At 40.3% G+C, this 20,731-nt stretch overlaps 2 protein-coding genes and 1 non-coding gene across 6 annotated transcripts in view; 1 reads left to right on the top strand and 2 right to left on the bottom strand.

Moving 5' to 3' along the window:
- The window catches only part of Fbxo42 (F-box protein 42), a 99,493-nt gene that overhangs the window by 17,017 nt on the left and 61,745 nt on the right, over window positions 1-20,731 (bottom strand). The window lies entirely within an intron of this gene.
- On the top strand, window positions 7,855-8,360 carry LOC114105442 (ubiquitin-ribosomal protein eS31 fusion protein-like). The gene has a single exon (XM_034637113.2). The coding sequence runs from the start codon at window positions 7,855-7,857 to the stop codon at window positions 8,323-8,325; it is 471 nt and encodes a 156-aa protein (XP_034493004.2). The 3' UTR covers window positions 8,326-8,360.
- On the bottom strand, window positions 14,868-14,974 carry LOC114105467 (U6 spliceosomal RNA). Its single transcript, XR_003585016.1, has one exon. It is a non-coding gene; the product is annotated as a U6 spliceosomal RNA (small nuclear RNA).

Genomic DNA, 20,731 nt, shown 5'->3' on the forward strand with positions numbered 1-20,731 from the left:
ATCTGTGCTGTGTAAAAATTTTCTACTATTCTCTTCAGCAGGAAAGAATATAAGCTTAGAAAAGATATATTCTGGGAAAATCCCAGAATCTGAGCTTTATAAACAAATGGGAAGGATTCCTTCCTTTCCTATGGGAACCTATTGGCTTTGCTCTGATTGACATGTCCTGAGACCATTACAGGGCCAGTTTGTTCTGGGACTGTCTAGGGCTAGGAGGAACAAGGCAAACTCACCAGCTTATAATGAAGGTTAACCAGGGATGTGTCCAGGAGTCAGGGAGGAGTAAGGACAACAAAGAACTTAAAATAAATAATATCCTGTGTCTTCCTAATAGACACTAGCTTATATAAGTGGCATCTGGGCCCTATGTGTTTCCCTTCTATGAAAACAGGAAAATGTAGATGAATATCCGGGTATTTTAATCAAAAGCGTATCATACATTTTTTCTGTACTGGGGATTGAACCCAAGGGTGCTCTACCACTAAGCTATAGCCCTAACCTCTTAATTTTTAATTTTGAGACAGGGTCTTGCTAAGTTGCTGAGGCTGGTCTTGGACTTGTAATCCTCCTGCCTCAGTCTCCCAAGTCACTGAGATTTCAGGAATGTGCCACTATAACTGGCTTACTCTAATAAAAACAGATAACCTGCCTTAAAAGTAAATCGTAGGGCTGGGGATGGAGCTCGGTGGTATAATGCTTGCCCAGTATGCACAGGCCCTGGGTTCAATCTTGAATACTGCAAAGAAAAAAAAAAAACCACAACAAGCCACTGAAGAGGTATATGCCTGTAGTTCCAGCTACACAGGAGGTTTGGGACCAGCTTGGGCAGCTTAGTAAGACCTGTCTCAAAGTAAAAAATAAAAAGGACTGGAGATGTAGCTTAGTGGCAGAGTGCCTCTGTTCTGTACCCAGTATGTCAAAAAAGTAATAAATTCTGAGCAGACTCAGATTACCTATAAAAATCTATCCATTCATATAAAATGGCTCCACAGACATTTTATAACTTATTTTAAATACTCCATCTACTCTGTCCTCTCCTGTCCCCCAATTACTTTCTTTTTAATTCTTTTTTTTTAAACTATTCATTTTTTAGTTGTAGTTGGACACAATACCTCCGTTTTATTTATTTATTTTTATGTGGTGCTGAGGATCAAACTCAGGGCCTCGCTCTACCTCTGAGCCACAACCCCAGCTCTCTTCTCAGTTCTTTTTTTTTTTTTAAATACCTTTATTTTATGTATTTATTTTTATGGGTGCTGAGGATGGAACCCAGTGTCTTGCACATGCTAGCCGAGTGCTCTACCGCTGAGCCACAATCCCAGCCCTCTTCTCAGTTCTTTGTATTTCCTTTGTATTGATACAACGTTCATTGTCTCTCTTCTGCTTGTAGACCCTGCTTCTTTTATTTTGTAGGGAGCACAGATACTAGGGATTAAACCCAGGGGTGCTTTATCACTGAGCTTCATCCCCAGCCCTTTTTGAGACACAGTCTCCTAAGTTGCTTAGGGCCTCGCTAAATTGCTGAGCCTGGTCTTGATCTTGTGATCCTCCTGTCTCAGCCTCCCACTGGGATTCCAGGCATGCGCCATGGCACCTAGCTAGACTCCGCTCCTTATTTATACTCTACCCTTTAGTATCTAAAGCGGCACTGGGGCTGTAGTAAATAAGAATATGAAGATAAATAAACAAAGGAATGAATGTAGTCAGTTTTCAAACTTTGGAAATTTGAAGTTACTCTGGCAGGAAGAGTTCATTACCAATCTAATTTCCTGAGAAACATGCTTCCAAATCACAGATATATCCATGCTACTGCGAAGTTAAACTGCTCAAAATTGTAAGTGGTGGGCTGTGTTTTTTCCTCAAACACACTCTCAGAATAGTCCCAACACCTTTCCAACCTCCCACCACTTGTCTCAGTTAATCTGTGACCTTACACCGTAGAACCCCAGTGTGGTGGTCATAGGGAAAAGCTACACATAATATGCTGGTTCTCCTGGGCTTATCATGGCTCCTGCTGAACTAGGGAAGGATGTTATCAAATCCATCAGTTCCTGCTACTCTCACAATGTACAAATTAAGAAAATGAAAATTTTCATTTCATGTCAAATGTGAGCATAAAGATGGGGAGGTATGGAAAGAGGATTCTGAATACTTGTGAATCCATATATTTGGAGTGAATGTCACTAGCAGCCTGCTGAAATATCAGGCTCATTCATGTATTTTAATCAGAATATCAAGAAAATATTTTCTTAAAGGGAAAGAAAAATTGCATACTAAATTCTTAGATGATATTACAACAGAGGGTGTGTACATACAAGTACATGGGAATCTAAAGTTGGGATTCTCTCAAGAGTGAGAACATATCCTTATACCTATGTTGAATGGATTCTGATTAGTAATACCAGTGAACTGTAACTCCATAAATAGTAAAAAGCAACACATAGACCCAGTTAATGAAGACAAAGTGGAGAAGTCCCACTCTAGTTAGACTGAATTTTCAGTGTGTCACCTGGGCACATGTTCTCTGATCCTCCCACTCTTGTACACATCAGAGAAGAAAGGGCACTTGGAACTTTTTTTCTACTCAACAGGACTCCAGTGCCTGCCAGTACTAGGAAGGAACACACATGGCTGGCCAAGGCACAGGCACACCCCAGGAAAGGTCCCTGGATGCCAGGCCAGACCTGGACATTTTTTTTTAAATATATTTTTTTAAATATTTATTTTTGTAGGTGTAGATGGACACAACACAATGCCTTTATTTTTATGTGGTGCTGAGGATCGAACCTGGGTCCTGCCTGTGCTAGGCAGGCACTCTACCACTGAGCACAATCCCAGCCCCATTGCTGCCAATTTTGAGGAGGACTTCTCCCACGGGAGCAGGTCTCAACCTCCCTGCTTCTCTGTGGGCAGACATCTGCAAGCTCAGGAAGAGTGAAAACAAAGAAAGGGTGGGGGTGTAAGATCTTTCCTTTTAGCCCCTGGACTGTAACTGCTGGGGAGGCTGTATTGTTACAAGCCCATCACTTCCAATATTTCTGTTAGATGGAGTTACAAAGCATTAAATGGAACTGATTTGATGAGGCTCAACCACTAGGTACCAACGTGGTTGGGATCTGTTCAGAAAAAAATCCCCAAGGAAGACTGGAGTAAAATTTATGAATAAGATCATATATTTTCCCTCCATCATCTTTCACATAGTTACCAGTCTTTAAGATAAAATTCAACCACTTACTTAGACAATTCTTTCTTGTAGTGCTTACCATGTGCCAGGCCCTGGGGTCTGTAGTGAATAAAACACAAAACCTCTGACCCCAGGAAGCTTAGAGTCTGCTGGGCAGAAAAAGGTAGTATGCTGGATAGTGATAAATGCCAAAGGGAAATGAAGAAGGGACTGAGATGGGGAGCCAGGGAAAGTCTCAAGAGGGTTATAAAGAATTTGCATCTGTGGGGCTGGGGATGTAGCTCAGTTGGTAGAGTGCTTGCCTTGCATGCACAAGGCTCTGGGTTCAATCCCCAGCACACACACACACACACACACAGAACACAGACCTGTGAAGTATATGTGGGCAAAGATATTTAGGGCAGAAGAAAGAGTAAGAGCCAAAGTCCACAGGTAAGGCTAAACCCCAGCGAGGGACAGGACACAGCAGGTGACAAGGTCAGGGAGGTGACAGAAGGAAGATTGTGCAGGGCCTTGCTGGCCATGCACTGTTCCCTGACTACCTTCCCATGCCTCCTCTCACCACTCTCCCCTCACAAATCCTGGCTGGGGAATACGAACATATTTCTAAGTTCATAAACACACCAAACACTCTGACTCCAATTCCTCTGAAATTCTACTCTTCAGACAAGTCACTCATGTTTATTCTTTTTTTTTTGTTTGGGGGGGCGTACCAGGGATTGAACTCAGGGGCACTCAACCACTGAGCCACATCCCTAGCCCTATTTATATTTTATTAGAGACAGGGTCTCACTGAGTTTCTTAGTGCCTTGCTAAATTACTAAGGATGGCTTTGAACTCGTAATCCTCCTGTCTCCACCTCCCGAGCCGCTGGGATTACAGGTGTGCACTGCCACAACCGGCTCATGTTTATTCTTTAAGACTCATTTCTAGTGCCACCATCTTCTATGCTCATCCATAGCCCTTATTCCTTTACAACACAAATACTATTTCCTTCTGCTTTTTTTTTTTTTAATAATATTGCATTTTTTTTAAAAAAATTAGCTTTTTAAAAAATTTTATTTATTTTTTAATGTGGCACTGAGGGTTACACCCAGTGCCTTACATATGCGAGGCAAGCACTCCACTACTGAGCCACAACCACAACCCACGTCTGGCATTTGATGAAATCTTTTAGCAGTACCAGGGATTGAATCCGGGGTAGACTAGGTACATCCCCAGCTCTTTTTTGTTGCTAAATTGTCCAGACGGCCTTGAACTTGCAATCCTTCTGCTTTAGCCTCCTAAGTAGCTGGGATTACAGACATGTACCACCATGCCTAGCCTGGAATTTGAAGAATTCTTAACAATTTCATTTTCATGACAATTTCAACCAGGGGCTCCAAAGTGTACAATGGCAAAAAATTAACCTACTATATGGACATAAAGTTCTAGATGCTTTTGATTTCTTCTAGATTCCCTAGTGACAAAGTCAGTGTGCCTGATATCTTGTCCAAAGAACCCCAGGCAATTTATGACCACTTTATACTCCTTAGCTAACAACAGTATGTGCGAAGGTGCCAACTTATCAGTTTTCATATCCCTTTCCACCTCAGTATTTCTTTGCATGTAATTTGAGCAAAAACTATGAAAGGTAGGAATCACCATCTCTACCTAAAGGTAAGGCAACTGAAATGTTCATTACTCAGCCTAAGGTCGCCCCATTAGTAAATGACACAGCTGGAATGTGAACCCGTGTTTGCATGGCACAAAAACCATGATATTTTATGGGATACTCACCAGCCTGCTTCCCTCCTACAGCGCATTCTTCCCTTCACTTTAGTAATGGACCCAACTCATGAGCATGGCCTTTCATTATGAGTCAGTGGTCATCCCTCTCCAAGTCTCTATAAGACTTAGTTAAAACATCAGACTTTCCTATTTGTAGAACTCTCCAGGATGTTTGCCATGTCTAGAATATTCCCACCCACCCCCACTTGGTGGTACTGGGGATTGACCCAGGAGTGTTCTATCATTTGAGCTATGCCCCCAGCCCCACCCCCCCCCCCCTTTAAAATATTTTTTTAGTTGTAGACGGACACAGTACCTTTATTTATTTTTATGTGGTGAAGATCGAACCCAGTGCCTCACACAAGCTAGGCAAGTGCTCTATCACTGACTACAATTCCAACCCCCCCCCCCAGCCCTTTTTTAAACTTTTATTTTGAGGTAGAGTTTCACTAAATTGTTCAGGCTGCCTGGAACTTTCCATCTTCCTGCTTCAGTCTCCCAGCAGCTGGAATTACAGACATAAGCCATCATACCCTGAATGTCTAGAATATTTCTTAAAGTTGACAAGTAAGAAATGAGTACATAATCTATCCAAACTTACATAAGAATGTTAATGGCAGGTGCAGTGGTGCACACCTGTAATTCCAGCAACTCGGAGGCTAAGGCAGGAGGATCGCAAGCAGATTCAAGGCCAGGCTAGACAATTTAGTGAGGCCCTAAGAAGCAAGACTGTCTTAAAAGTGAATAAATAAATAAATAATTAAAATTAAAGTGTGTGTGGGGGCACTGGGGATAAATTTCAGCATTTAAGTACCCTTGAGTTCAGTCCCCAGTACCAAAAAACAAAAACAAACAAACAAAAAACAAAACAAAACAAAACAAAAAAACACCCAGTTACATTCAAAGTAAAAAAACTGTGACTACCTATCAATAAAGAGAATGGACTTTTTAAAAAAGGGATATATGGAAGACTCACAGCAGTGAAAAGGAATAGACAGACCCACTGATAGATGCGATCAAATGGATGAATTTCAAATACAAGTGGAAAGAAAGAAGCCAGAAAAAGCCATTTATACAAAGTTCAAAAGTAGATACTTGCTGTAGTGTTAGAAGTCAGAATGATAATTACCTCTGTGGGAAGTGGTATTAACCAGGAAGGGACACTGGGAACTTTTGGAGGCGAGGAAGGACGTTCTATCTTGATCTAGGCAATCATCACATTGCTACTGTCATCTTGGGAGATATGGCCCATGGTTCCTGGCTCATAACTTCCCCTGCTAGGCAGGCCACAAAAAGTACGATTTGTCTTTCCCAAGGAGAGTCACAGAAGCCTTTCTGTCTTAGAGCTGACCATAAAGAAATTCTCTGGCCTATCTTGTCTGATAGTAAGTGATAAGACTCCCATATAGGAAGGGTCCTGCTTCATACCTGGGAGGCAGGAATGTCACACACAAAGACCAGGAGGAATCTGAGCAGACAGCCTGCTGGGTTTCCTTACCCAGTGTATCAGCATCAGATATGCAATGATGACTCCATAAAATCCTACCAGGATAGGGTTTGATGGCTTCTGTATAACTGAGCATGAAGAGGTTCCTGTGGTGGTACAGCTAGAGAGAGCAAGGAAGCTTCCCACCCATTTCCCCATATGCCTCTCTTCATTTGTGTCCTTTGGAAGACCTTTTGTAATATGCTGGTATGTTTAATTCTGTGAGCCACTCAAACTTGAGGGAGGAAGCTGTGGGAATTCTGATTCACAGCTGGTCAGTCAGAGGCACAGGTAAAACACTCTAAGGCTTGAGACTGGCATCTGAAGTGGAGACAGTCTTGGGGAACTGAGCCTTCAACATGTGGGATCTGACACTATCTCTAGGTAGAAGTATCAGAATTGAATTCAATTAGAGGAATCCAGCTATGTTAGTCAGCTTTTTTGTCACTTTGGCCAATATACCTGACAAGGGCAATTTAGAGGAGGAAAAGTTTACTTTGGCTCACAAGTTTCAGAGGTTCAGTCCATGGAGGGTTGACTCCACTCCTCTGGGTCCAATGTTAGGCAGAACATCATGGTAGAAGGGTGTAGTTGAGGAGTGCTGCTCTGTTCATGGCAGCCAGATAGGAGTGGGAAGAGGGAGGAATGGGAGGAGAAATGGGGTGGGGGAGAGAGGGGGTGGGGGAAGGAAGGTGGGAGAGAGAAAAGGAGGCCCCAAGGAAGATGAACTCTTCCAGGGCATATTCCAGTGACCTACCTCCTCCAGCAGCACCCCACCTGCCTACAATTCCCACCAAGTCAGTCCATTCAAAGTAGTTCTCACAGTCTGATCAATTCACCTCTAGAACATTCCTGCATTAACACAGGAGCTTCTGAGGACACCTCATATTCAAACCATAACACAGCTGGGGTACACTGCTACTGGGCTGACTGTTCTCTTGTTGGTGGGGAGAAATCCCCATGCTTTTGGAGAACACAGAGGTCTGTGTTGATGGCTATGGAATGAGCTCCCTACACACATACATAAAAACCCATTAGTTGGGGCTGAGGTTGTGACTCAGTGGTAGACTGCTTGCCTAGCACAGGTGAGGCACTAGGTTTGATCCTCAGCACATTAAAACATAAATAAGTAAAATAAAGGTTAAATTCTTTAACAACAAAAAACTCCACTAGTTTTGCACTTAAGATTTGTTCATTCTACTACATGTAAAGTATGTCTTAATAGAGTATTGTTTAGGGCTGGGGTTGTGACTCAGCAGCCTAGCATGGATGAGGCCCTGGGTTCAATCCTCAGCACCACATAAAAATAAATAAGTAAAATAAAGGTATTGTGTCCAACTACAACTAAAAAATAAATATTAAAAAAAAAAATAGAGCTTTCGGATCCGCCATCTGCAGTGGGACCGCCGCCTAGATGCAGATTTTCGTAAAAACCCTTACGAGGAAGACTGTTATGCTGGAGGCTGAACCCTCGGACACTATAGAAAATGTAAAAGCCAAGATCCAGGATAAGGAAGGAATTCCTCCTGATCAGCAAAGACTGATCTTTGCTGGTAAGCAACTGGAAGATGGATGTACTTTGTCTGACCACAGCATTCAGAAGGAGTCCACCCCTCATCTTATGCTGAGGCTTCATGGTGGTGCTAAGAAAAGGAAGAAGAAGTCTTACACCACTCCCAAGAAAAATAAGCATAAGAGAAAGAAGGTTAAGTTGGCTGTCCTGAAATATTATAAGGTGGATGAAAATGGCAAAATTAGCCGCCTTCGCCCTGAGTGCCCTTCAGATGAATGTGGTGCTGGAGTTTTTATGGCCAGCCACTTTGACAGACACCATTGTGGCAAGTGTTGTCTGACTTACTGCTTCAACAAACCAGAAGACAAGTAATGTATCTGAGATACTAAAATACATGAACTAATAAAAAAAAAAAAAAAAAATAGAGGGGTGGGTTGTAGCTTAGTGGTAGAGAACTTGCCTAGCATGTATGAGGCACTGGGTTCAATTCTCAGCACCACATATAAATGGATAAATAAAAAAAATAAAGGTTCACCAATAACTAAAAAAATATTTAAAAAAATAGAGTATTGGGCTGGGGTTGTGGCTCAGCAGTAAAGCGCTCACCTGATACATGTGAGGCACTGGGTTCAATCCTCAGCGCCACATAAAAATAAATAAAATAAAGTCATTCTGTCCATCTACCACTACAAAAAAAAAATAGATTTTTGTTTAAAAATAGAGTCATCCCACTTGAATCAAATGTATGAAATATGATATGTCAAGAGCATTGTAATGTTTTGAGCAACCAATTAAAAAAAAAAAAAAGTAAAACACCTCAATGAGACTTAAGGTTAAAAAAAAAAAAAATAGTGTCATGGAAGCCAGAAGGCTGAACTATATGCCATGTCCCTACTGTTGTCATTCAATGGCATCACTTGACATTTTAGCCAGTGAACAACTATTTATTAACAGAATCAAAATTCCTTGTGGGAGGTCTTCAAGAACCCATTCCTCACATAAACTGTAACTACCTTGTAATTTACCTATGTGAATCCAACAGCAAGCAATGTTTAAATCTGGGATTAGGATTTCAGAAAGTTTAGTAAAATGGAAAAAAATAAGACAATAAAAGTGATAACAGGGTAAAAGCCAACAAATCAAATATAAATTCACAGCCCTTAATCACTACCACAGAGAACTGGAAAGGAGAAAATTATAAGAGCACTTGTACAAAAAGTAGAATCAAGTAAAGCATAGTTCATGAATTTATCTCACAAAGAAGAGATGAGAACAGGGCATGGTGATATATACTTATAATCTCAGTGGTTTGGGAGGCTAAGGCAGGAGGATCTTGAGTTTAAAGCCAGCCTCAGCAATTTAGCGAGGTGCTAAGCAATCAGTGAGACCCTATCTCTAAATAAACCCAAAAAAGGGCTGGGAATGTGGCTCAGTGGTTGAGTGCCCCCAGTACGAAAAAATAAATAAATAAAAATTTTAAAAGGGTAGGGAGTGTTGCTCAGTGGTTAAGCGCCCCTGGGTTCAATCCTGGTACTGAAAAAAAAAAAATAATAATAAATAAATAAATGGTATGAGAAGTAGCTAGCTTCTGAGCTTCGAAAGGACAACCTCCCAGAATTCAATTGATATCTGGAAGTCTCTTGCCTGTGCCCCCACTTGTGGTAGAAATGGGGTTCCCCTTAGTGGAATGGGCTGGCTGAGAAATAAAAGCTAGGAAAAATAGAACTATGAAAAAACCCCACAGGACACAGAAAGTAGTTTCAAAAGCAGAGCAGGACAGGCAAGCCGATCGAGCTGCTATACTCTGACAAAGTAGAGTCTTCACCTGCTTTATTTATGTTAGGAAACATCATAGGCCTTCCACAGAATGTTCTTCATCAAAAAAGGTTAAAGGTGGGTTGTTCAGTTTCGAGCGGGTTTCGCCCATCTCTGCAGCTACCATGAGGTATCTTCCTAGTAGAACAGTGATAAAGGTCATGGGCATTGGGCAATCTATTTCCTGGGGAGAGCCACAGATAGTTTTCAATGCCAAACCTCAATCTCCCTGGCTACCATACCAAGAGAAGATCCTCATGAAATTCTTGGGTGGCTTCCCACAGAAGTCAATAAATGATCCATCATAACCCTCACTCACCTAAGAAGGAGCACCCTGTAGACTCTTTACAAATCTCTTCAAAAGTCACAAAACTGGTGACTGGGGTTGTAGCTTAGTGGTAGAGTGCTTGCCTAGCATGTTGGAGGCACTGGGTTCGATTCTCAGCACCGCATATAAATAAACAAATAAAGTAAATGTCCATTGACAACAATTAAAAAATATTTTTAAAAAGTCACAAAACTAGAAAACTTGAGAAACTAGTCTGATCCTGAATATAAAGAGAATGAACAGCAAACAGAGTACCAGGTGGAGTTGATCCATGGCACAGTTGACTGTCTTATTAAGACTGTCTTAAGTAACAAGAGGGTCATTCTTTTTAAAATTTAATTTAATTTTTTAGTTGTTGTTGGACACAATACCTTTATTTTATTCATTTATTTTTTTTTTATGTGGTGCTGAAGATCGAACCCAGGGTCTCGCAGTGTGAGGCGAGTGCTCCACTGCTGAGCCACAATCCCAGCCCAAGAGGGTCATTCTTAAGAAAGCAGAAGTTAGTAATGTCTCAGGGATAAAAATTTTCCTGTGTTCCCCTATTTAGCATTAGCCAAGAATTTCCCTCAGAACATTAAGTTAACAATTTAGATAGCAGTAGAGGTTCATAGAGATACAAAATGAAGCTTCTTGTTGTCATAAAACATGACATGCTATTATGAGGAGATTACGTGGATACCTGAGAATAAACAGAAACTGTGCCACATGACTTGAGAATATTATTGCACAGGAAACCCAAGAGCAGCCAAAACTGCTTGTCACAATGGTAGGCAGACAGGATCATAGTGTAGACTTGAAAGCTGAGGATTCTATGGAAAGTAACTGCTTATTCTCAGTGACACTATGGACTTCTATCTCTAGTAAGGAATAGTTTAGAGGGTTTTAAGAAAGAATACAAAAGGCTCATGAGTTTGACCAAATGATGAAAAATAAAAGGATTCAGGATTTTAACCGGAATGAGAAAAAGCTAAGGATATGACATTTGGTAATCAGTGCATTTGTTAATCAAGAAAGATCCAGGGGCTGGGGTTGTGGCTCAGTGGTAGAGCGCTCGCCTAGCATGTGCAAGGCCCTGGGTTCTAGCACCACAAATGTATTTATTTTTATGTGTTCTCAGCACCACATAAAAATAAATAAATTTGTTTCCAACTTAAAAAAGAAAAATCCAGCACTGGAGATTTAGGTTGCTTAGCATACATGAGGACCTGGGATCAACTGCCAGCACAAAACTAAATAAAAGCCAAAAAAAGTTCCATAGGTAGAATTAACTGGGTCTTCTCATTCCCAAAGAAAAAAATATATTTTTTAAATGTTTATTTAGTTGTAGATGAACACAGTATCTTTATTTTTATGTAGTGCTAAGGATTGAACCCAGTGCCTCACACATGCTAGGCAAGCACTTTACCGCTGAGCTAGAGCCTCAGCCCCCACAAAGAAAATATTAAAACAGTGAAATTCACTCCCTGTTTTTAAGACAGAACAGAAGCTTGAAGTGCATTTGGAGGGCATGCACATGTCCTCTTGTTATGTGGGCTAATATTTACCAGATAATAAGTATCTGCTTCTTCTTCATCACAAATTTGCATTTTCAGAACATAATAGCACATCATGATTTTTTAAAATTTAAGTGTTTAGATGTAAAATAATATTGAAAAGCAGCAGTCCCTATGAGTACAATTATATATTATCCAAAAAATAGTCCACATCCAGCTAATTCAATGTCAATGGTGCTCATCACTGACACCAGGACCTAATCTCTTTCCAGAACACTCTCTCCTGTCAGCTGTTTTGGTTATACCTGGTCCAATTATCAGTCCAGACTCCCTGATTTTTGTAATTTCCTGGTGACATTACTGCTCAGCAAAAGGCAGTAGTAGGGAACCCAGGACTAGAACTAAACATTTCCACTAGATTTTTTTTTAAATGTACAATTTTTCTTTATTTTTTATTTGATTTTATTTTAAAAATGACAGTGAAATGCATTACAATTCTTATTACACATATAGAGCACAATTTTTCATATCTTTGTATATAAATGTATGTTCACACCAATTCTCCACTAGATTTAAGGTAAAAGCCTTCATCAATGGACACAGAGACTCATGTGTATCCTTTTTAAGGTATCATTTACATTGCAAGAAAATCGATGGCATTCTGGATATATATTTTTTGACAGTTCAAGTACCACTCAGCTTTTAAGGTATTTTAGCTTTCCTATAGATATCTGATAGGAATAATCCTCTTTTCTTCCTGCCCCCAGCTCCAAAGTAAACTAGCTTTATGTAGGGGTACTCTGATTTGGAAGACAGGATTATCCTTTTATTTATTCATTTATTTTTCGGTACCAAGGATTGAACCCAGGGGTGCTTAACTACTGAGCCACATCCCAGCCCTTTTTAAAATTTTTTATTTTGAGATAAGGTCTCGCTAAGACCTCACTAAACTGCTGAGGCTGGCTGTGAATTCTCTCCGTCCTCCTGACTCAGCCTTCTGAGCTGCTGGCAGTACAGTTGTGGGCCATCACCCCCGGCACAGGATCATCCTTTTAGAGAAAAGTCCTAAAGGAACAAAATTATTTCCAATGGTGCTTCTCTGACTCTGGATAGCTAGAAAGTGGTTGACTGCATTAAGTCATAATAAAAAGTACTTTGTCTTCAGAATCTCTTTCCCTACCAAAAATTTAAAAAGGCAAATCATGTTGATATTTTAAAATTCTCTAAGCTGCAAAAGTTTCTTCAAATAACATACCTCTCTGCTCCTTATCATTTCTTGACTGATGATAAACATACTAATAACATAGTTTAGTTATGCACCTAAAATTCAATAGAAAGTCAAGAACCAAAGTTTTTTTTTTTTTTTAAAGGAACAGGAATAAAAGGAAAAAAATTATAAATAAGAATTAAAAGGGAGAGAAAAAAGCGTAACTGTGGAGAACTCTAATAAATACTACCTCAACCAGGCAGTCAAGGTTAACATCAATAGTGATTAACTGCTGGGTGCGGTGGTGAATGCCTGTAATACTCGTGGCCCAGGAGGCTGAGGCAGGATGATCCTGAGTTCAAAGCCAACCTCAGTAACTTAGTGAGGCCCTAAGCACCTCAGTGAGACCCTGTCTCTAAATAAAATATAAAAAAGGGCTGGGGATGTGGCTTAGTGGTTAAGTGCCCTGGGTTCAATCCCCAGTGCCCCTACCCACAAAAAAGTGATTAATCTTGCTGACAATATGTACTTTTTTTTTTTTTTTTTTTGTACTAGGGATTGAACCAAAGTGTGCTTTACCACTGAGCCCCACCCCTCATCTGTCTATTTATTTTAGGGGACTGGGGATTGAACAGAGGGTCACTTTACCACTGAGCTAAATCTCCAGCCCTTTTTATTTTTTTATTTTGAGACAGTTTCACTAAGGCTGGCCTCAAACTTGTGATCCTCCTGCCTCGGCCTTCTGAATCCCTAGGTTACAGGACATGCCACTATGCCTGGCAACAATATGTACTCTGTTACATCTGCGATCTTTCTCCCCCAAAATTCTATAACTCCAGGCTGACCATAAGAAAAACAGACAAAATCAAACTGAATTTCAGTCCACAGAACACCTGACCAGTAGTCTTCAAAACCGTCAAGATCATCAAAAGCAAAATAAGAGTTATAAACTGTCAAGCCAAAAGCAGTTGAAAGAGGAGGAGGGAAAAAAAAAAAAAACAACCAAAAACCAAAAACAAACAAACCTAAATGTGGGGCTGGGGCTCAGAGGTAGAGCACACGCTTGGCACTTGTGAGGCACTGGGTTTGATCCTTAGCACCATATAAAAATAAAATAAAGGTATTGTATCCACCTACAACTTAAAAAAAAAAAAAAACAACCTAGGGGCTAGGGTTATGGCTCAGCGGTAGAACGCTTGCCTCGCACGTGCAAGGCCCTGGGTTCAATCCTCAGCACCACATATAAATAAATAAAATAAAGCTATAAAAGAAAAAAGAAAAAGAAAGGCTAATAAATTCTTAAAAAAAAAAACCTAAATATGATATATCAAGGAGGGATCTTAGAACAGAAAATGAACATTAGGTAAAAATAAATCAGGATATCTGAATAGAGTTATGGACTGAACATTGGATTATTGTTAGTCTACTATATTAATGTAAGATGTTAACGATAGAAAAAACTGAGGAACTCTGTTCTATTATAAAAATATTAGTTTTAAAAATTGGTAATATGAAATAAATAAAACAAAAATGAAACTGCTCACCGTGTGGCATATTGGAAAAAGCATGAATTTCAGAGACGAAACCCGAGTTCCAATCTCTGCTGCTTCACTTATTGGTTGTATGGTCCAGTAGGTAAATCACTAGGTACTTCTGTGATTCAGTTTCCTCTTCTGCCAGCCTCAGCAACTTATCGAGGCCCTAAGCAACTCAGTGAGACCATTTCTCTATATAAAATATACAAAGGGATGCCATCCTAATCAGCACCACATATAAGGCTAGACAGAATGTATTAAGAATCTAGGACAACCAACGCCCACCTCTAAAACCTTCTCAAGGACCAGACACATTTCTTTGGGCAGTAAGCCGATTCTCACTAATTTAGGGGCAAAAGGTAGCAACCACAAGGGCAGGGAGGTAGCATGTTCCTTCCTTAACCGCAGTCGAGGAGCCCGGTTTGGCACTTTATATACCCACTTCCTACACAGCGACAATGCTGAGTGAGATCACAGACTGCACAAGAAGGCAAAAAAGACATCATAAGATTCCAGGATTTCTTCTTCTTCTTTTTTGAATAGAACGCTTCATGAATTTGTGTGTCATCCTTGCATAGGGGCCATGCTAATCTTCTCTGTATCGTTCCAATTTTAGTATATGTGCTGCCGGAGTGAGCACAGGCTCCAGGATTTCTACATTTAGCTATATGTAGAGTCCACAGGGATTTTTTTTTTTTTTTTTTAATGCAGATTGATTATCCTTAACCTTATCCTTATCCTCAACCCCTGAGATTACTGAGTGAGTCTGTTACAGGGCTATGGTGTCCATTGGTTAAGTACGTTTCCAGATAATTCAGATGACTGTTATTTCTGTATTCCAGGAACAGTGAGCTTATCTCTTCCTCTTTTTAGAGAAGGGAATCAAGGCCCAGAGAATGCAGAAGTGATGAAGTTCAAAGGCACGCAATTGAGGAATGGCTAAGCCAGGAGGAAAACATGTATCTAGGTTGTGTACCTTTGTCCTTAAGCACATTTTTCTAAAACAAAGGGCCTGAACCCACAACCTAACACTTGGAATTGCATCTGCAATGGAAAGGGGAAAAAAATCTTAGGAAATAAGGTTAGATAGGGAAAATGTGGTGGGAAAATCAATTGTGACCCAGGACTAGTTAAAATAGGTGACTGAGCTCTAAATCTTTATCTAACATTTATAGACTCCACAAATATTTAGACTCTTTAACTGTGGAATTTGTTCCTCTTCTGTAAATGGTTGTAAGAATATCCTTAAGATTTTTTTTTTTTTTTTTTTGTACTGGGGATTGGACCCAGGGGTGCTTAGCTACTACGACCCCACCCCTTTGTATATTTTATGTAGAGAAATGGTCTCACTGAGTTGCTTAGGGCCTCGCTAAGTTGCTGAGGCTGGCTTTGAACTCATGATCCTCCTGCTTCAGCCTCCCAAGCCACTAGGATTACAGGCTTGTGCCACCATACCTGGTGACTTACGATGATTGTATATTAGCCTTGGTTTGAATAAAGGGTAATTCATTTAAGAAATAGTGGGTTAAACATTAGTCTTTCAAAGTACCTGTTAAAAGAACTGCTTATTTGCTTTGGGAACTGAATACAGAGACTGAGCCAAAAAAATCTGATTAAGAATCAGCGTTACCTTTGTACAAATTCGAGAAGGTGAAACATTCAACTTCCTGGAACCATTTGGCAAAGACCAGAACTATGTGTACAATTATACATTTGCCATCACTGGCCAGGACTGCCAATGGCTTCTGTTCTGCTCCACCCTCAATTATTTCACCTGAGTGATGCTCCAATCAGTCGAGAACCTGTATCAGCCCCACTCCCTAGCATCTGCAATTACACTTTTTCTCCTGTTCCTACAAATAAGTGAGAGTCACTTCCCATCTCCAGGTGACCTCCTCCCACTTCATTCTGCCTTTCTCACCACTCAAAAATACCGTTCTAGGGTTGGGCTGGGGCTCAGTGCAGAGCACTTGCCTAGCATATGTGAGGCACGCACTGGGTTTGATCCTCAGCACCACATAAAAATAAACAAATAAAGGCATTCTGTCCATGTACAACTATGTAAAACAACAACAACAACAACATTGTTCTAACAATATAAACCAAGTCCTCTCTCTAAATTGTTCTTAGTATATCAACATCTATAAAACTTGCTGTTTTTTAAAAAATGAATCTCTCAACTATATATATCTTCTTTCACTTAGCACCAAACTTTCCGAAAAATAAATAAATAGATCAATCAATTGATTTTGGGTTTTGCAGATTACTTTTGCAGTGCTAGGGATAAACCCGGACCCCGTGCATGCTGGATAAGTGCTCTACCACTGAGCTGCACCCCCAGCCCCAAATGTGTTTTTCATAAGCTCTCCTCAATTTTAAGACTCAGATTTTCATCCTTGTCAGTCACAATATTCTATTCACAAAATTCAAGACCAATTCTCTGTCTTCACACTGCTCTGGCATGTTGGTCATATTCTCCTCTCCTGGAAGCACTTTCCAAGTGCGGCACCTCCCAGTGCCTTTCTCTTGTGTTCTTCTACTGCGCAGGTGCTACTTTTCTAGTCCCCTGCACTGCAAGTGGTTCCTGACCTCTTCCCTTCACTCACTCCCTTGCTCACCTCACCTCACCTGCTCTCACGGCTTTAACTCCACCTCTGCTCAGTGATGGCTCTATGGCTCTCTCTAACCAGTGGGCCTCCCCTGGACTCCAGGTAGCCGCAAGTCCTCCTGGACGTCCTAGTAGGCACCTCAAACTTCACCTATTTCAAACAGAATTTCTCATTTTTTTCTGCCCCTTCCCAACCCTGACCACTCAGCCTTCCCCATCTTATCTGACAGCAACTACACCCTTTCAAATGCCCAGGCCCAAAACTAAAAGAGTTATTCCAACTCCCCTCCTTCACACTGCACATCCAAACCATGCCAATTCCTTTGGCTCTATCGTATTTATCCGATTCTTTTTATCCGCCCCCCCCCCCCCCCACTAAACAGCTCTAGGGATCGAACCCAAGGGTGCTCTGCCACTGAGTTACATCTCCAGTCTTTTTTATTTTTAAATTTTGAGACAGGATCCTACTAAATTGCCCAGGTTGTCCTCAATTTTGCAATCCTCCTTCCTCAGCCTCCCACGTAACTGGGATTACTGGAGTGTGCCACCATGCCTGGTTCCCTTCAGCTCTGATCTTTCGGCCCACACCTCATCCAAGTTGCTACCCTTTCTCATCTAGATTATTGCTACCACTTCTTAAGACTTCTCCATCTACGTAATTATTACAGAGCATGGTGGCACACGCCTGTAATCACAGCTACTCAGGAGACTGAGGCAGAAGGATCACAAATTTAAGGCCAGCATAGGCAATTTAGGAAGACCCTGTCTCAAAATAAAATTTACAAAGACCTAGAGAGGGAGGGAGGTCAGTGGTAGTGTTTGCCTAGCAAGCACATAGTCCTGCATTCTATCCCTAGTATAGGAAAGAAGGAAAAAGAAACATAAGGGTTTATTCACTTTTAATATAAAAATCCAACTGAAATCCATCCACTTCTCTTTTAATCTCTTAACATTATGCTAGTGGAAGCCATCATTTCTCTTACCTGCACTTTTTTGATACTGGGCATTGAACCCAGGGTGCTCTCTCACTGAGCTATATTCACAGCCCTTACTCAGATTTGATTTTGAGACAGGGTCTTGCCAAGTTGGCCAAGTTGGCCAGGATGGCCTCAAACTTGCAATTAATCCTCAGCCTCCCAAGTAGCTGGGATTAAAGCATGCTCCACTGTACCCACAGGCTTACCTGTACTTGTTTTGAAAGCTTCCTATTTGTTCTCTCTGCTTTACTTTCTTGCCTCCCTTCATTTCCTAAAGAACAACAAGTATTTTTAAAAAGTGTAAACTAAATCACTGTACTCCTCTCTTTAGAATCTCAAAGATTGTCAGGATGAACCCAACTAATATGTGTAACTACAAAGCTCTATAAAGCTCCTTCTACATTCCAACTCCATCTGTACCACTCTGCAAATCACTTATTATGCTACATATACAAAAATCCGCTTTCAGGTCTTCTAACATGTCCTATTCTCTGCTGCCCTGGATCTTTGTGCTATTCTACTTACCTCTACTCCTTGGCCATTAGGTTTTAGTCAAAAATCTCCTTATTTTTTTTTTTTTTTTTTTGTGGTGCTAGGGATTGAACCCAGGGCCTTGTGCATGCAAGCACTCGACCAACTGAGCTATATCCCAAATCCAAAAATCCAAAAATCTCCCCTTCTTATTCTGTATTTCGTTCCCTTTTTCCTTTGTAATTTCTAATTATTTGCTTACTTGCTTTTTGTTTCTTTACTGTTACATTATGGCTCCATGAGGAGTACTTCTCACTGGAATGGACTGAGACGCATTAGTTGAAGGTCTTTTAGCTTGAAGAGCTGTCATCCCCAAAGTCATCACCATCCTACCTCTAGATGGAGTACTTCTATCATTTCATAGCTGAAAGCCAGGAGGAGACACCTCATCAGAACCTAACCTGGCTGGCACCCTGATCAAGGACTTTCAACTGAAAAGGCAAGATCCAAAACTGCAAGAAATAGATTCCTTGTTTAAGGCCCTAGTCTATGATGTTTTGTAATGGCAGCCTGAGCTAAGATACCGATCCAGGTGAAAAGGCTCCAGGCTCCTTTGCAATATAACCAAAGGCACCCCCAAAAAGATATCTGATGGCTGGGTATGGTGGTACATTCTTATAATCCCAGGCCCTCAGAAGCTGATGCAAGTTCAAGGCTAGGCTAGGCAACTCAGACCCTGTCTCAAATAAAATTAACATAAAAAGAAAGAAAGAAAGAAAGAAAAAAATGAAGGCATCAAATGCAGGTGCAGTCTGTATCAAGACTCTGCTGTCTATGTGGTGAATAACATTTATTGATTTCCGTATATTGAACCATCCTTGCATTCCAGGAATGAATCCTACTTGATCATGGTGCACAATTTTTTTGATGTGTTTTTTGTATCCGATTCGCCAGAATTTTATTGAGGATTTTTGCATCTAGGTTCATTAGAGAAATTGGTCTGTAGTTTTCTTTCTTTGAAGTGTCTTTGTCTGGTTTCGGAATCAGGGTGATGTTGGCCTCATAGAATGAATTTGGAAGAGCTCCCTCTTTTTCTATTTCCTGAAATAACTTGAAAAGTATTGGTATTAATTCTTCTTTAAAGGTTTTGTAAAACTCCGCTGTATACCCATCCGGTCCTGGGCTTTTCTTGGTTGGTAGTCTTTTGATTGCTTCTTCTATTTCATCCATTGATATTGGTCTGTTCAAATTGTGTGTATCCTCCTGACTCAGTCTAGGCAAATCATATGACTTAAGAAATTTATCGATGTCTTCACTATCTTCTATTTTATTGGAATATAGGGTTTCAAAATAATTTCTAATTGTCTTCTGTATTTCTGTAGCGTCTGTTGTGATATTGCCTTTTTCATCCCGTATGTTAGTAATTTGAGTTCTCGCTCTTCTTCTCTTCGTTAGCATGGCTAAGGGTCTGTCGATCTTATTTATTTTCTCGAAGAACCAACTTTTAGCTTTGTCAATTTTTTCAAGTTTCTTTTGTTTCAATTTCGTTGATTTCCGCTCTGATTTTAATTATTTCTTGCCTTCTGCTACATTTGCTGTTGTTTTGCTCTTCCTTTTCTAGGGCTTTGAGATGAAGTGTGAGCTCATTTATTTGTTGGTTTTTTCTTTTTTAGAGGAATGACCTCCAGGCAATGAATTTCCCTCTTAAAACTGCTTTCATTGTGTCCCATAGATTCCGATATGTTGTGTCTGTATTTTCATTTATCTCTAAGAATTTTTTGATTTCCTCCTTTATGTCTTCTGTAACCCATTGATCATTCAGTAACATATTGTTTATTTTCCATGTGATGTAGGATTTTTCCCTCCTTCTTTTATCATTGATTTCCAGTTTCATTCCATTATGATCAGATAAAATGCATGGTATTATCTCCACCCCTTTATATTTACTGAGGGTTGCCCTATGGCATAATATATGGTCTATTTTTGAGAAGGATCCATGTGCTGCTGAGAAAAAAGTATATCCACTTGATGATGGTTGATATATTCTATATATGTCAGTTAAGTCTAGGTTATTGATTGTGTTATTGAGTTCTATAGTTATTTACCACATCAACAGACTTAAAGATAAGAACCATATGATCATCTCGATAGACGCAGAAAAAGCACTCGACAAAGTACAGCATCCCTTTATGTTCAAAACACTAGAAAAACTAGGGATAACAGGAACTTACCTTAACATTGTAAAAGCTATCTATGCTAAGCCTCAGGCTAGCATCATTCTGAATGGAGAAAAATTGAAGGCATTCCCTCTAAAATCTGGAACAAGGCAGGGATGCCCTCT

Source organism: Marmota flaviventris, chromosome 10, assembly GCF_047511675.1.
Source record: "Marmota flaviventris isolate mMarFla1 chromosome 10, mMarFla1.hap1, whole genome shotgun sequence".
NCBI classification, from domain to species: Eukaryota; Metazoa; Chordata; class Mammalia; order Rodentia; family Sciuridae; genus Marmota; species Marmota flaviventris.

Excerpts from the sequence above, each read along its gene's own strand:
- LOC114105442 (XM_034637113.2), top strand. The coding sequence starts at position 7,855 with ATGCAGATTTTCGTAAAAACCCTTACGAGGAAGACTGTTATGCTGGAG.